Genomic DNA, 13,721 nt, shown 5'->3' with positions numbered 1-13,721 from the left:
TGGAGTGTTGTATCTATTAAATTCATCTAGTCTAGTTTTTCATTAAATTCCATAAGTAAATTTCATTTATTTCCTTGTTGACTTTCTGTCTGGATAATCTATCCATTGATGTAAGTGGGGTGTTGAGGTCCCCTACTATTATGTGTTACTGTTAATTTCTCCTTTTAGGTCTGTTAATGGTTGCATTATGTACTTTGGTGCTCTGGTGTTAGGTGCATGTATATTTCTAAGTGTTATGTCCTCTTGGTGGAGTGTCCTTTTATCATTATATACTGCCCCTCTCTTCTCTCATTGCTTTTTTAATTTTGAATTCTGTTTGTCTGATGTAAGTATTGCAACACCTGCTTTCCTTTGTTTGCCATTAGCTTGGAGTATTGTCTTCCATCTCTTCTCTCAGAGCCTGTGTTTGTCTTTCGAGCTGAGATGTGTTTCCTGGAGGCAGCATATTGTTTCTTCTTGTTTTTAATCTGTCCAGCCCTTCTCTGACCTTTGATTAGAGAATTCAATCCATTTACATTTAGATTGATTATTGATGTATGAGGGCTTACTACTGCCATTTAATCACTTGTTTTCCAGTTCTGTATTTCACTTGTTTGTCAACCTGTGTATTTCCAACTGCCAGTTCAGTTTGATGATTCTCTATGATGGTTTTGTCATTTTTCTCTGTATTTATCATTTGTGTCTCTGTTCTAATGTTTTGTTTATTGGTTACATGAGGTTTGTATGAAAGATCTCATAGATGAGATAGTCCATTTTCTGATAGCCTCTTATTTGTCTACACAGCTTCAATCCCTTTCCTCTTCCCTGTTAAGGTATTGTCACAGTTTATTCTGTTTTGTGTTGTGAGTTTGTGATTAAAATGAAGGGATTATAGTTACTTTTGATGCTTTCTTCCCTGTTATCTTTAATGTTATAATTAAATATTTGCTAACATGTTGTGATAGAGAACTGCAATTTTCTGATTTTGTCTGTCTATCTCCTTGCTCAAGGCTTTGTAAACCCTTTCTTTTCCTTTTTTACAGGTATGAGGGCCTTGATCATTTCTTGTGGTGGGGGGTTCTTTCAGGTATGAGGGCTTTGATCATTTCTTGTACGGGGGGTTCTTGTAGCAATCAACTCACTCAGCTTTTGTTTATCTGGCAAAGTTTTTATTTGTCCATCGTATCTGAAGGATAGTTTCACTGGAGTATTCTTGGCTGAAAGCTTTTGTCTTTCAGAATTTTGAATATATCATTCCATGCTTTACTAGCCTGTAAGGTTTCTGCTGAGAAATTGACTGGAAGGCTGAGAGAGGTTCCTTTGTACATTATTTTCTTCAACCTTGCTGCCCTTAATATCTTTTCTTTGTCATTGACTTTTGTGTGTTTTACTAATATATGCCTTGGAGAAGGTCTTTTTACGTTGATGTAACTAGGAGTTCTGTTATCTTCATTTGCGTGTAATTCCAGCTCCTTCACCAAGTTTGTGAAATTCTCAGCTGTTATTTCTTTGGACAAGCTCTCTGCTCCTTTCTTCCTCCCTTCTCCCTCTGGAATACTATACTCCTTATGTTGCATTTCGTAATTGAGTTTGCTATTTTTCAGAGAATTTCTTCATTCCTTTTTAGTCTTAGTTGTCTTTTCTCCTCCATCTGAAGCACTTATATATTTCTGTCCTTAAATTACTAATTCTGTCCTCCACAATATCAGCTTTGTTTTTTAAAGATTCCTGATTTTTCTTTGTCTCATTCGTTCTGTTTCTCATCTCCAATACTTATGAATTATTTTTGTAGTTTCAGTGTCTTTTCTGAAGAGTTCACTCTGTTCGTTAATTTTATTCCTGAGTTCATTGAACTGTCTTTGTTAGTTTTCTTGTAACTTGTTGAGTTTCTTTATGATAACTGTTTTGAATTCTGTGTCATTAGATTCTAAATTTCTGTGGCTTCAGGCTTGATTTCCTTCTACTTGTCATTTTCTTTCAGGTCTGGAGTGTTAATATATTTCATACTGTTTGATGGGGTGCATTTGTGCCATTGCATAGTGGTAGTATTTGGTCACAGATTCCACCTGCTCCCACTGAAGTGGGTAGGAGCTTTGTTTTCCGAACCCACTGTGACCCCTGGCAACTGTGCCTGTCCATTATAAGCTATGCCAACACGGCCCATCTGCATTTGCCTGCTGACCGCTGCATTACACACATAGGTTGAGGAGCTCTGGTGGGATCCCCTGCTCTGGCTGACTGGCTGAGCTCTTGCACCAGGTAGGAGGAGAGTGGGGTGCTTTCTTTCGCATGCACAATCCCGTGCAGTCCCACCCTACACTCATTGTCTGCCTACCTGGGCTGCTAGGCTTGGTGGGGACGCCCCTGCAGTTGCTTAGCTGCCTCAGTCTACAGTGTTCCTGTGGCCTGTGAGGCAACTCCGAGAGTGAGACTGTCTCTGCGGAGGGCTACTTTTTCCCCCTTCTCCTGTCAGAGTTGCGTGTTGGCCACCACATGTGGCCCCACACCCTACATCGCTGCCCTGCTGCCACTCGGGGCGGGAGAGGAGATCTTCTTATCTCCTTCCACTGTCTCCTATGGCACGTCCAGTGCCCCCATCTTCAGCTATATGGCTGCGTGGATCTCTCAGACATGTATTGTGTTTCATGAGTGTCCTCTGTTGTTTTATGAATGTGCTTTTCCTTCTGTCTTAGCCGGGAGAGACTAAGGGAAGAGCTCATTCTGCCATGATGCTGATGTCATTCTCTTAATGTGTCTGTTTTTATGCCAATATCACACTGTTTTGATTACTATGGCTTTGAAATATAGTTTGAAACTGGGAAGCATGATACCTGTAGCTCTGTTCTTTTCAAGATTGTGTTGGCTATTTGGAGTCTTTTGTGGTTCCATACAAATTTTGTGATTGTTCTATTTCTGTGAAAAATGCATTGAAATTTTGATAGGGGTTGCAGTGAATCAGTAGATTGCTTTGAGTAGTATGAACATTTTACCACTATTCTTCCAGTTCTTCAGCACAGAATATCCTTACGTTTATTTGTGTCTTCTTCAATTTCTTTTATCAATGTTTAATAGTTTTTAGTGTTCAGGGCTTTCACTTCTCTGTAAAATTTATTCCTGGGGATTTTATTTTTTTTGGTGCAATTGTAAATGAGATTGTTTTCTTAATTTCTCTTTCTGATAGCTCATTATTAGTGTATTGAAACACAAGTGATTTTGTATATTGATTTTGTATCCTGCAGCCTTACTACATGAGTTGGTTAGTTCTAACAGGTTTTGGTGGAGTTTTGTGCTCCGGTAAGTTGTGATTGTATGTATTCACCTGTCTCTCAGTTTTGGGGGCAGCAGTACACCCTAAGACTTTAATTCTCTGATGGATGTAAGATGAGTTGTTGGTTTGTTCAGTTTGTTCAGTTTGTTCAGCTTTTGTCTTATGAGGTTGTGAGTGATGACTTCCAAGGTATTTACATGCTGGATCAGTAACCAAAAATCTTGAGCATCTTTTCTTAAAATTATGGGCAATTTCTATATCTTTGTTGGAGAAATGTATATTCATATTCTTTGTTTGTAAATTGGTTTATTTATATTTAGTTGTAAGAGTTCTTTATATATACTCTAGATACAAGTCCCTTATCAGATATATGCTTTGCCAAACCTTTCTCACATTATGTGTTTTATCTTTTCACTTGCTCAAAGGTGTCCTTTGATTATAAAAGATTTTGATTGTTTTTTTGTGAAGTGCAGTTCATTTTTCTTTTGTTGCTTATACTTTTGATATTATATCTAGAACCCATTGCCTAATCCAAGGTCACAAAAATTACACATACCTTTTGTTTTAAGATTTTTATAGTTTTAGTTTTACATTTAGATTTTGACCCATTTTGAGTTGATATTTTTTTATGTTGTGAGGTAGGTGTCCAACTTGATTGTTTTGCATGTGGATATCCACTTGTCCTGGCACCATTTGTTGAAAAGGCTGTACTTTCCCCATTTAATTGTTTTCGCACCGTTGTTGAAAATCAGTTGCATGTAAATGTGAGTGTTGATTTCTGGGCTTTCAGTTCTATTCCATTGATCTATATATTTATCATATACCACACCATATTGATTCTACACTGTATTTATATTGTAGCTTTGTAGTAAGTTCTGAAATTCAAAAGTGTAAGTCCTTCAACTTTTTACTTTTTTTTCGAGGTTATTTTCTCTATTCTGAGTCCTTTGAATTTATGTATGAATTTTAGAACCAGCTTATTACTTCTTACTTTTTTAACTTGATGTTTTAGGTAAGACAGAATTAACTTGTACCTCAGTTATATTAGCTTTTTTTTCCAAGCAGGATGTATTTATGCAATTTTTTTCAACCCCTTTACTCCTTTGCTTTTGGCTTCTGTGTTTGTGTTTGTATCTTTTCATCTCTTTGGATCCTCTCTGGAAGTAAACAAAGAGCATAGGTAAAGAAAAATAGATAAAATATTGTTATTTTAAGTTAGCAGAGAATAATTTTGAATCAGGACAGAATGGAAGAAATCTGCAAAGAATTGCTCCTGAATCAATATTCTACTCTAATATCACTTCTTGTTTCATTTCAAGTGGTATGAATTCCTAGACCATCTTAAAAATATATGACTAGCAAAACACATCAAACATGAATGATTTTTAAAATTATCTTGTAAAGTTTTGAGAGGTATTAATTTGCAAAGCACACATTTTAGTAGTTACTCTTCCTCTAACCCCTTTCCAACCATACAAAAAATTGATATGGTAATTTGACATGGTTAATTTATTCTTAAGTATTATCTGAGGTTTTCTAAGAAATCTAGTGATCTTTTATTTCTTCAACTCTTGTTCTTTAATTGAAACTTACTTCATCATTTTACCCAATAAGGTTTTACTGGTTTTTTTTGAAAGAGTAACTATTACATGTCTTCGTCACATAGGACCATTAACCATTGATTCTCATACATGACTATGTGAGTTAGAAGGATCTGTGGCATTTTAAAAAGTATGTAGTTGCTTAGTCCCCACTATACTGAGATCAGTCTGTAAGGGTTGAATCTAGATCTTTCTTTAAAAAGCCCTGCAGGTGAATAGACAGGTAGGTTTGAGAAATTGCTGTCTAAAGGTAAATATTTGTGGACCTTCAGTATATTAGTTAGAAATCTCTAGACAAACAGAACCAATAGAAGATATAAATGGAGATTTATTATGAAGACTTGGCTTACGCCATTATGGAGGCTAAGAAGTCCCAGGATCTGCCATCTGTAAGCTAGAGACCCAGGAAAGCTGGTGCTGTAGTTCAGTCAGATCCACTTCCAGAGGCATGTGAACAAAGGGAGCCAATGGTGTATATCCCAGTCTGAGGGCAGGGGGAGGTGAGATGAGATGTCCCAGCTCTGCAGTGAGGCAGTAAAAAGGGTGAATTACTCCTTTCTCTGCCTTTATTCTATTCAGGACCTCAGGGGATTGGATGATGTCCACTCTCATTGGGAAAGACAATATCTTTTAGTGAGTCCATGAATTCAAGTGCCAGTCTTATCTGGAAGCACACTCTGACATAACCAGAAATAATGTTTAATGTGGGCACCCCGTGGTCAGTAAAGTTGATGCATAAAATTAACCATCACACTCAGTTTTTACATAAATTACTATTTTTTTATTTTGGTATATCTTAAATATATTCCAATATAAAACTAAGTATTAATGCCTTGTGTGTATCATTTTTGTACAACTATAAAAACAATGTAAGTTTCTTTATAAAATACCAAAATGAGAAAACTATTAAAATTTAGATTATTATGTTAATGAAATGAATGAATGGATTCCTATCTTCTTCTGTCATTTCTGATCTGTTTCCTAAAGGTTATATAAAACATTCCCAGGTGATTCTCATGTAACTGTGCCTTGTGAGAACCCCTGCTCTATAGCATTAATTTTGCTATTGTTTGTGTACTTTATTATTTTGCTTTATTATTATTTAATGATTTTATTTTCTGTTTCACCATATAATCGTGAGGCTAGCATGCCTACTGTATTACTATGTATTTGATGTCCAAACTAATATTCTTTATTCGAACTGCTGCTAAGTCTGATTGACTTAGTGTACAGTGATGACATTTGGCCTTCACATGATATGGACACATTTACAAACTAAGCCTGCTTTTATTTTTCTCAGTATTTTTATTTTATTTACTACAGTTAAAGTATTCTTACCTGTTGGCGTGATTGTAATCACAAGTACAGACTTGGACACTAAGATTGTGGGATAGTGTCCAGTTAAAAGATGTTGACTATCATTAAGAGGAAAATATGAAATTAAAAAATTCTCATAGGGAACTTATGAATGGATCTTAAGAATCTGTTTGTTGTTCCTAGTTTTAGAAACACTACTGTAAAAGTTTTTAAATATTAATTTTTGCTTTCTCTGTAGATTTATATCCAGAAGTGGAGAAACTGAGTGGAAGGGTGTTGGGGGTCTTTGATATGGTTAGGAAGGTATTTCAGAATCACTCAGCAATTAACTTGCATACCAATCAAGATTATTGTATATAAGAGTACATAGTTAGGTAAAGTTCTTTATGTTATTTCTGATGTATCCCTCCCTTCGATTCACTATCACATAATGTTAATTTTGGCTTCTTAGTTGTATGCTGTCATATTTGATTATTTTTTCACTTGATAAATTTGTTAACTGTTTCCCTTATGAGATTGTAATGCAGCAAAGAGAAGTGTTGTGTGTGCATGCTTAATGGGTGCTTAATAAATTGAACTGAAACAACTAAGAAAAGCTGGCGTAAATATTAAAGGAGAATTAATGCATAGATCATTTCCTTGTGAGTGTATTTGTTAAAATTAAATTTTTTATTATGTTTTATTAGCTGTAATTCTATGTATAACTAGGATCACAGAGATAATCTCTTTCTATTGCTAGTTTTTACCTTTGTATTTAGGCCAAATTGAATCAGTGTATTTTTGAAGTAAGTTTTTCTATAAGTACCTTATACATGATTTTTTTTTCCGTAAAAAATTGACACTGTAGCAAACCTTTACCGTTATGTGAAGATCAAAAGAGACTTGGAATGCAGTTGTAAATGCATTCAAATCTTTGCCACTTTAATCTTTTTCTGTATTTATTATTTGTCATTAAATTTTAAGCTGATGATTCCTGGTGTTTCTTTTTCTTTTTAAATAGATATGATGATGCTATTCAGCTATATGATCGAATTTTACAAGAAGATCCAACCAACACTGTAAGTTAGCTGATTGTCCTGAAGATCATCTAAAGTTTATTTTAAAAGGCAAAATTATGGCAAGTAGACTTTTGATGGTGAACATGATGTATTCTATACAGAAGTGAACTATGATGATGTACATCTGAAATTTAGATAATGTTATAAACCAATATTACCCCAACTTTTAAAAGAAGGCGAAATCAGTTCAGTTTGAAATAATGGAAAAATGCATACAGAGCCAGGTTTTATCTTTTTATTTCAAATATTTCATTATGAGCCATATTTTTTTTTTTTATAGATTTAAAACTCTTTGGTAAAATTTGACTTAAATCTTATTAGAGAGAAGTTAGTTGAAATTTGGAAGGAAAGAATATTATGTACTTACATGAAAGCCCAGCAGAGCTCAGTGTTTTTGTGATATTTTGAAGTTTATGAAATAGTAACTTGTTTTGGGGGGTAGTTATATCTTATTTGTCTGAATGAAAAATGAAAGAAATCATCTCTGTGGTTAATATAGGGAATTAATGAAGGTGTTTTGTTTGGTTTTGCTTTTTTCTACCTTCTACCTGAATAAGAATATACATCTCTCTCTCTTTATCCTGATTTTGAACAAGTGTTTTATATCAGTTATTGGGCAGAGTATTTGTTACAAATGTATAGTATTATTTGTTTGAAAAATACCCTGGTTAAAAAATTTTTTTTAATGTTGAGAACATTTTGGTTTACTATATTGGCATAATGACTTCCCTCAGACTTACCTTTTACTAAGTGAAGAGGTAAAGAGAGACTTTAGATAACATCCAGTATTTTGATGTCTTATGTTATTATGTCCATACATGTGCCTTCTAAAAGAGAAATATTTTTAGAATTTTTAAACAAAAACCAGTTTGACCACTTGTCTGTCAGTAGCCATGCTGTGACGGTGGCTCATAGAAGAGCTGGAAGGACTCACAACTAAAATACACATCTAAGTACTAGAGCTTTGTGGGAAAAAAAAGAGAGGAAGATTGGCAACAGATGTTAGCTCAGTGTGAATCATTCCCAGCCAAAAAAAGAATTCTCAGTTACATGAACCAATATAACCAATTAAAAAAAAGAAACCAGTTTGAGTTTGTTTTTTCCTTTTATAAAAGGAGAAATTGTTATATTAACACATAATACAAATACTTGAAGGTGTTCTCTTATTTGGCAAGTATTTCATTAAAACTGCACATTTTATAAAAGTCATAATGTACAATTGTCACTTATAAGATCCAGAAATGCTTAATATTGAACGTTAGTAACTTGATTCATTTTAAATAAATTATTTGTGCTAAGTTGGGAAATTATGCAATACTGAAGTGTGCAGTTTCTGGATAGCATTTATCCCAGGCATTCATTGGTCATAAATCCCTGATCCCTGCTTGCTTCTTTTGATACTCCATAGTAATACTTAACATCTATTGCTTAAAGGGTAGAGTTTTCTCAAGCTTTATTGAGATGTAATTGACTAGCAACATTGTGAAAGTTTATGTTGCACAATGTGGTGATTTAATATATGTATATATTGTGAAATGGTTTAGAGTTTTGCTTTTAATATTATCCCACCCCAGGGAAATTTTCTTTGGAAACTTCCTAGGTTTTTTTATTTTTGGTGTCTGAATGGCAGGGATTCATTATTTTATGAGGATTCTCAGAATGTAGAGAGTTCAGGGAAAAGTTTTGGCAGAGCTGCAAGCCTACCTATTATAAAAAATAAAAATAAGAATCAGCTTGTGAGGGCGGGCCTGGTGGTGTGGTAGTTAAGTTCATGCACTCTGCTTCAGCATCCCAGGGTTTGCCAGTTCAGATCCCATGCACAGATGTATGTCCTGCTTATCAAGGCATACTGTCACAGGCGTCCCACATATAAATTAGAGGAGTCTAGACACAGATGTTTGCTCAGGGCCAGGCTTCCTCAGCAAAAAGAGGAAGATTGGTGACAGATGTTAGCTTAGGGCTAATCTTCCCCAGCAAAAAAGAAAAAGAAACAGCTTCTGTTAATTTTATCTAGATATTCTCAATAAAAAGAGTTAAAATCAGAAAGTTTTGAATACTTTTCTAGTCTTAACTATTCTAATGCCTTGCCATCTGTTTTAATAAAACAATCCTTTATAGATAGTACCATTTTTCTTTTCCTGAAGACTTTCTCATGTACTTATTTCAATTATAAGATTTCACCACAGTTTCAAAGGTATTCATTTTTCAAACAGCTATATATTGAAAAAATGAAATCAAGTTTCTGAGAAAAGTTTGAGTTTCATGTATATTTCTAATACCAAGTTAAAAATCAATAGCTTGTAATTTGTTTTCTTGGAATTAGGAGTCAAACATCGTACTTCTATACCAGTTTAAGTTGGAACTATTTTTAGTAAATTATTTCACTTCAAGGTCTAAGATAATATGTAATTAAATATTGCTCTATCTTTGTAGTAGTATAACTAAGGAAAAGGATGAAACTGGGCTTTCTCATCTTTTTGAGATAATACATTAAAGTTGCTTTGGAAAAAGAAATTATGATGTCTTCTATATAGTAACTTAACTGTTTCATATTAAGTGAAAGTCTTCCCCTACTAGTCTTTATTAGTTCTAGGTCTTATCTGGCTTTGTTATTTCCCTCAACGTCTACCACAGTGCTTTCTACAGATAGAGTAACAGAAACAGTCTTAATTCTTAGTAACACTAACACTATGGTGGCTCACAACAGATACTTGATAAACATTTACAGAAGGACAGAAGGTACTGAGGGGAGATTAGATAAAACTGCTATTTGATGAAAGAATAATACATATGGCAACGCTCATGTTAGTCACCTTGCTCTAAAATATTTACCTAAAACGTAAAGATTTAGTTACTACCTCCTCATACATAGTCTATAAGGGGAACCATTTGGATTTCTCTTTTAGCCAGTCTTAAAGCCATAAAACGTGGAAAGTACAATTATGTGTTGCTTAATGACAGGGTGACATTCTAAGAAATGCATTGTTAGGTGATTTCTTTGTTGTGCAAATGTCATAAAGTGTACTTACACAAAGCTAGATGGTATCGCCTACTACACAGGTAGGCTATATGGTGCTAATCTTATGACACTGCCATCACGTATGCAGTCCATCCTTGACTGAGATATTGTTATGTGGCACATGACTATAGATATAATTGCCTCTGTGCTAAGGGTGAAGATGCTTTCAGAATGCCACATTTCCCAGGGTCATCGGCATAAGCCTTGGAGGCAGGAGTGCCTGGAAGTCTGTTTTCCCTCTGTTGGCAATGTATTGTGTCAGTTGCTTTACATTGATACTTGGAGATTGATGGTATTACTGAGGTTTGGAGAGGCTAAATATTTTGCCCTTGGTTAGAAAGCTGGTAAGTGACAAGAGTTGGGGTTCAGTTTCTTGTCTTTTTTATTTCAAAGCCTGGACTCTCTGCTTTACCATATTGCCTTTGGAAGAAGTAGTATCATGAAAAATGAAAGGAATAAACAATTCTGTTTCAAATGATGTTGGATTGGTGAAATCAGATATTATATGTCTAAAAGAAATTAGTTCCTTAATTATATATTAATTCATCCCTCACCTGTTTTCAGAAGGACTTGGGATAAGGCTTTCACATTTGAAATCTAGTAATTCTTCCTGAAGGCTTAAGGATTGAGTTACTTTTAGAGCTTTTTACTTTCCTTCTGAATTCTTTTTTATATTTTATTTATTTTATTATTATTTTTAAAGATTTTATTTTTTTCTTTTTTCTCCCCAAAGCCCCCCCAGTACATAGTTGTATATTCTTAGTTGTGGGTCCTTCTAGTTGTGGCCTGTGAGAAGCCACCTCAGCGTGGCCTGATGAGCAGTGCCATGTCCGCACCCGGGATTCAAACTGGCGAAACTCTGGGCCGCTGCAGCAGAGCGTATGAAGTTAACCACTTGACCATGGGGCCGGCCCCTCCTTCTGAACTCTTGAGATTAAGCTTTGAATTCATTATGGTGCTTTCATTGTTTGACCTAGTGAAATTATTCCAAAATTATTTCTATGCCAACTATGTGGCAGGCATTGTGTTAGGCCTTCAGCCTGAGATGAATAATCAAGGATATATGTTTTTAATACATGTGATTTTTTTATTACCAAAATATCACTATTATTATAAATATTGCTCTTGTTATTTATTGGGGAATCTCTTGATTCTCTCTGATTTTTTGACTTTTACTTTTTCAGAGCAAAAACCTCCACCTTTCCCACCCCAAGACAGGTAGCTGTGTTAGTATAAAGAGGCCTCATTCATTTTACTTCTCTTGTCTGCATCTTGTGGAGTGTGTATTATATAAAACAATGATAATCATGTTCCTAATTATTAAGCTTAACCTGGCCCTAGTTATAGTGTATTTTATTATTTATCCTTCAGCTTTGAATTAATCAGAGATGGAGGGGATGTAAATTTAATAGTTCATATAGTGCTCTCCAGTCCCTGACTATTCACTCCAGCCTCAAACACATAGTCTTAATTACACACAATGCTACTCTCTCCTATGCTTTTGCTCTTGTGTTCCTCCTACTATGCAGTGTCCTCCATATAATTTCCTCTCTTGCTTCCTTAATGTCTGCTTGCCCTTTTTATTTCAGTACATGTATCACATCTGGGACTCACTTTGCTTCCTGCCCTTCCATCTCTCTACTCTGCCGCAGCCTGTGTTAGGATCTCCATGTTACCACAACACCCCAGATATCTCTATCATTGTCTTTTTATTTGATATGTCTTCCTCTCATGAGACTGAGCTCCTGCAAGGAATTATCTATTCCTTTTTTATGCTTATATTTTCATTGTCTAGCACAGTACTTGGAAAACAATAGATGTTGAGTAAATGATGACTACATAAATAAATGGCACTGATTTTTATATTTATCATTTAAAAATCTTTAAAATACAAGTTTTAAATGCTTTGATTATAAAATATGTCTTTCAGGACCTATGTTATTCTTTTGAAAGACTCATAGGTAGATTTTTCTCTTAAAATTGTGAAAAAAGTTCTCAGAAGCCATATTTGTATAATAACATTCAAGTGCCCATGGTGAGATTTTTTTTTCTAATCTCCGCTATCCTTCTATCTCTTAAGATACAGATCTTATGAATGAAACAGAGTAAAAGGACTTTAGGCTGGATAAAGATTAGGATTCCCTGCTGGCTTGTAATTATCAGAATCTGGATGGTTATTTACTTGAATGAAATGATGCATACATTGTGTACATCAAAAGTAAAGCATATATGATTGTTAGAGGAATGTTTGAATTCCCCAGTGGGATGTCATGGAGTATGTTTATAAACTCCCACTAAGCAGTAGTGGTACAATGGTATTTCACTGGCATTGAGATAATAATTTGCACAGTCAAATTACCTTCTTTACAAAAACCCAGGGAATCATGAAGGCCTAATCCTTTATTAATGTCAACCCATAGGCTGCAAGAAAGCGTAAGATTGCCATTCGAAAAGCCCAGGGGAAAAATGTGGAGGCCATTCGGGAACTGAATGAGTATCTGGAACAGTGAGTGTCTTACAAGAGGATTGTGTTTTGTTATTCTGATAAATCTTTTTTAATTAAAATGGAATTTGCATTTGATTTTCCTTTTCGCCTCCATGCTGTTCATTTACAGAATATCTACACGCTTATTTTTTTTCCCTTTCCTCTTACCAGATTTGTTGGAGACCAAGAAGCCTGGCATGAACTCGCAGAACTTTATATCAATGAACATGAGTAAGTTGTTAGATGCACATAAAACTTTGTTAGAGTACAGTTTTCATCACTATATGTTAAGAAGGCATAATGGTTTCTGAAGGATTGGTGAGAAGATATGAATTACATGTCATTTTAAATGAACAAAAAAGTAAACAAATGACAAATAAATCCACAATTTGTTGGTTATAATAGGTGAATTGCTTTAACTAAGTCATTTGTCTTTTTGTTTGGGAAATAAGTTTTTCTTTCAAATATGAATGGCATTCTTTGGAATTAGAAAGGCCTGCATTTGCAAAGCTAAGGTTATTTTTAATGAATCAAAATTGTGAATTTTTAGAGTTTAAATTCTTCTTATATACAAAGAGTATTATACTCCCTGCTGTTTAAAAATTCTGTCAAGTGAATGCATTTATTAGCCTTAGTACTAAGAGAATCAACTCTTCCAAAGTAGAAGCATTCTGTTGCCTGGGTAAAAAACCAAGAATAATCAAGAATGTTGAATGTTGTAGGAACTTGCTTATTGGATATTTAATGTTTTTGTTAGCTTTTTTATTGCTGTAGTGACAGGAGGAAATCCCAGTGTGAGAGGATTAGCCCAGTCTTAGTGCAAGTTTTCTAATATCACAGCATTAACGCCAACCTCCATCTAGAGGCACGATTTTTTTTTCTGCTTAGTTCTTCTGAATCTGAAGTATATCACGTTGTTTGTTTCCTTCTTTTTGAGAGAATAGAATCAGATTCTCATGCACATATTCTTAAAGTGCATGAATAGTTAACTTCA

General features: G+C 34.6%; 1 protein-coding gene across 2 annotated transcripts in view; it reads left to right on the top strand.

The window, feature by feature from the left end:
- EMC2 (ER membrane protein complex subunit 2) overlaps positions 1–13,721 on the top strand; it is a 59,349-nt gene that overhangs the window by 28,293 nt on the left and 17,335 nt on the right. For both annotated transcript variants that reach the window (XM_046642599.1, XM_046642601.1), the window contains 3 exons: positions 7,166–7,223; positions 12,663–12,748; positions 12,899–12,958. In XM_046642599.1, the coding sequence (XP_046498555.1) occupies positions 7,166–7,223; positions 12,663–12,748; positions 12,899–12,958 (204 nt within the window). The remainder of the gene's footprint in view (positions 1–7,165; positions 7,224–12,662; positions 12,749–12,898; positions 12,959–13,721) is intronic.

This window comes from Equus quagga, chromosome 16, assembly GCF_021613505.1.
Source record: "Equus quagga isolate Etosha38 chromosome 16, UCLA_HA_Equagga_1.0, whole genome shotgun sequence".
Classification (NCBI taxonomy): Eukaryota; Metazoa; Chordata; class Mammalia; order Perissodactyla; family Equidae; genus Equus; species Equus quagga.
Note: the sequence above shows the minus strand (reverse complement) of the source record. Positions and strands in the feature narration are given on the sequence as shown.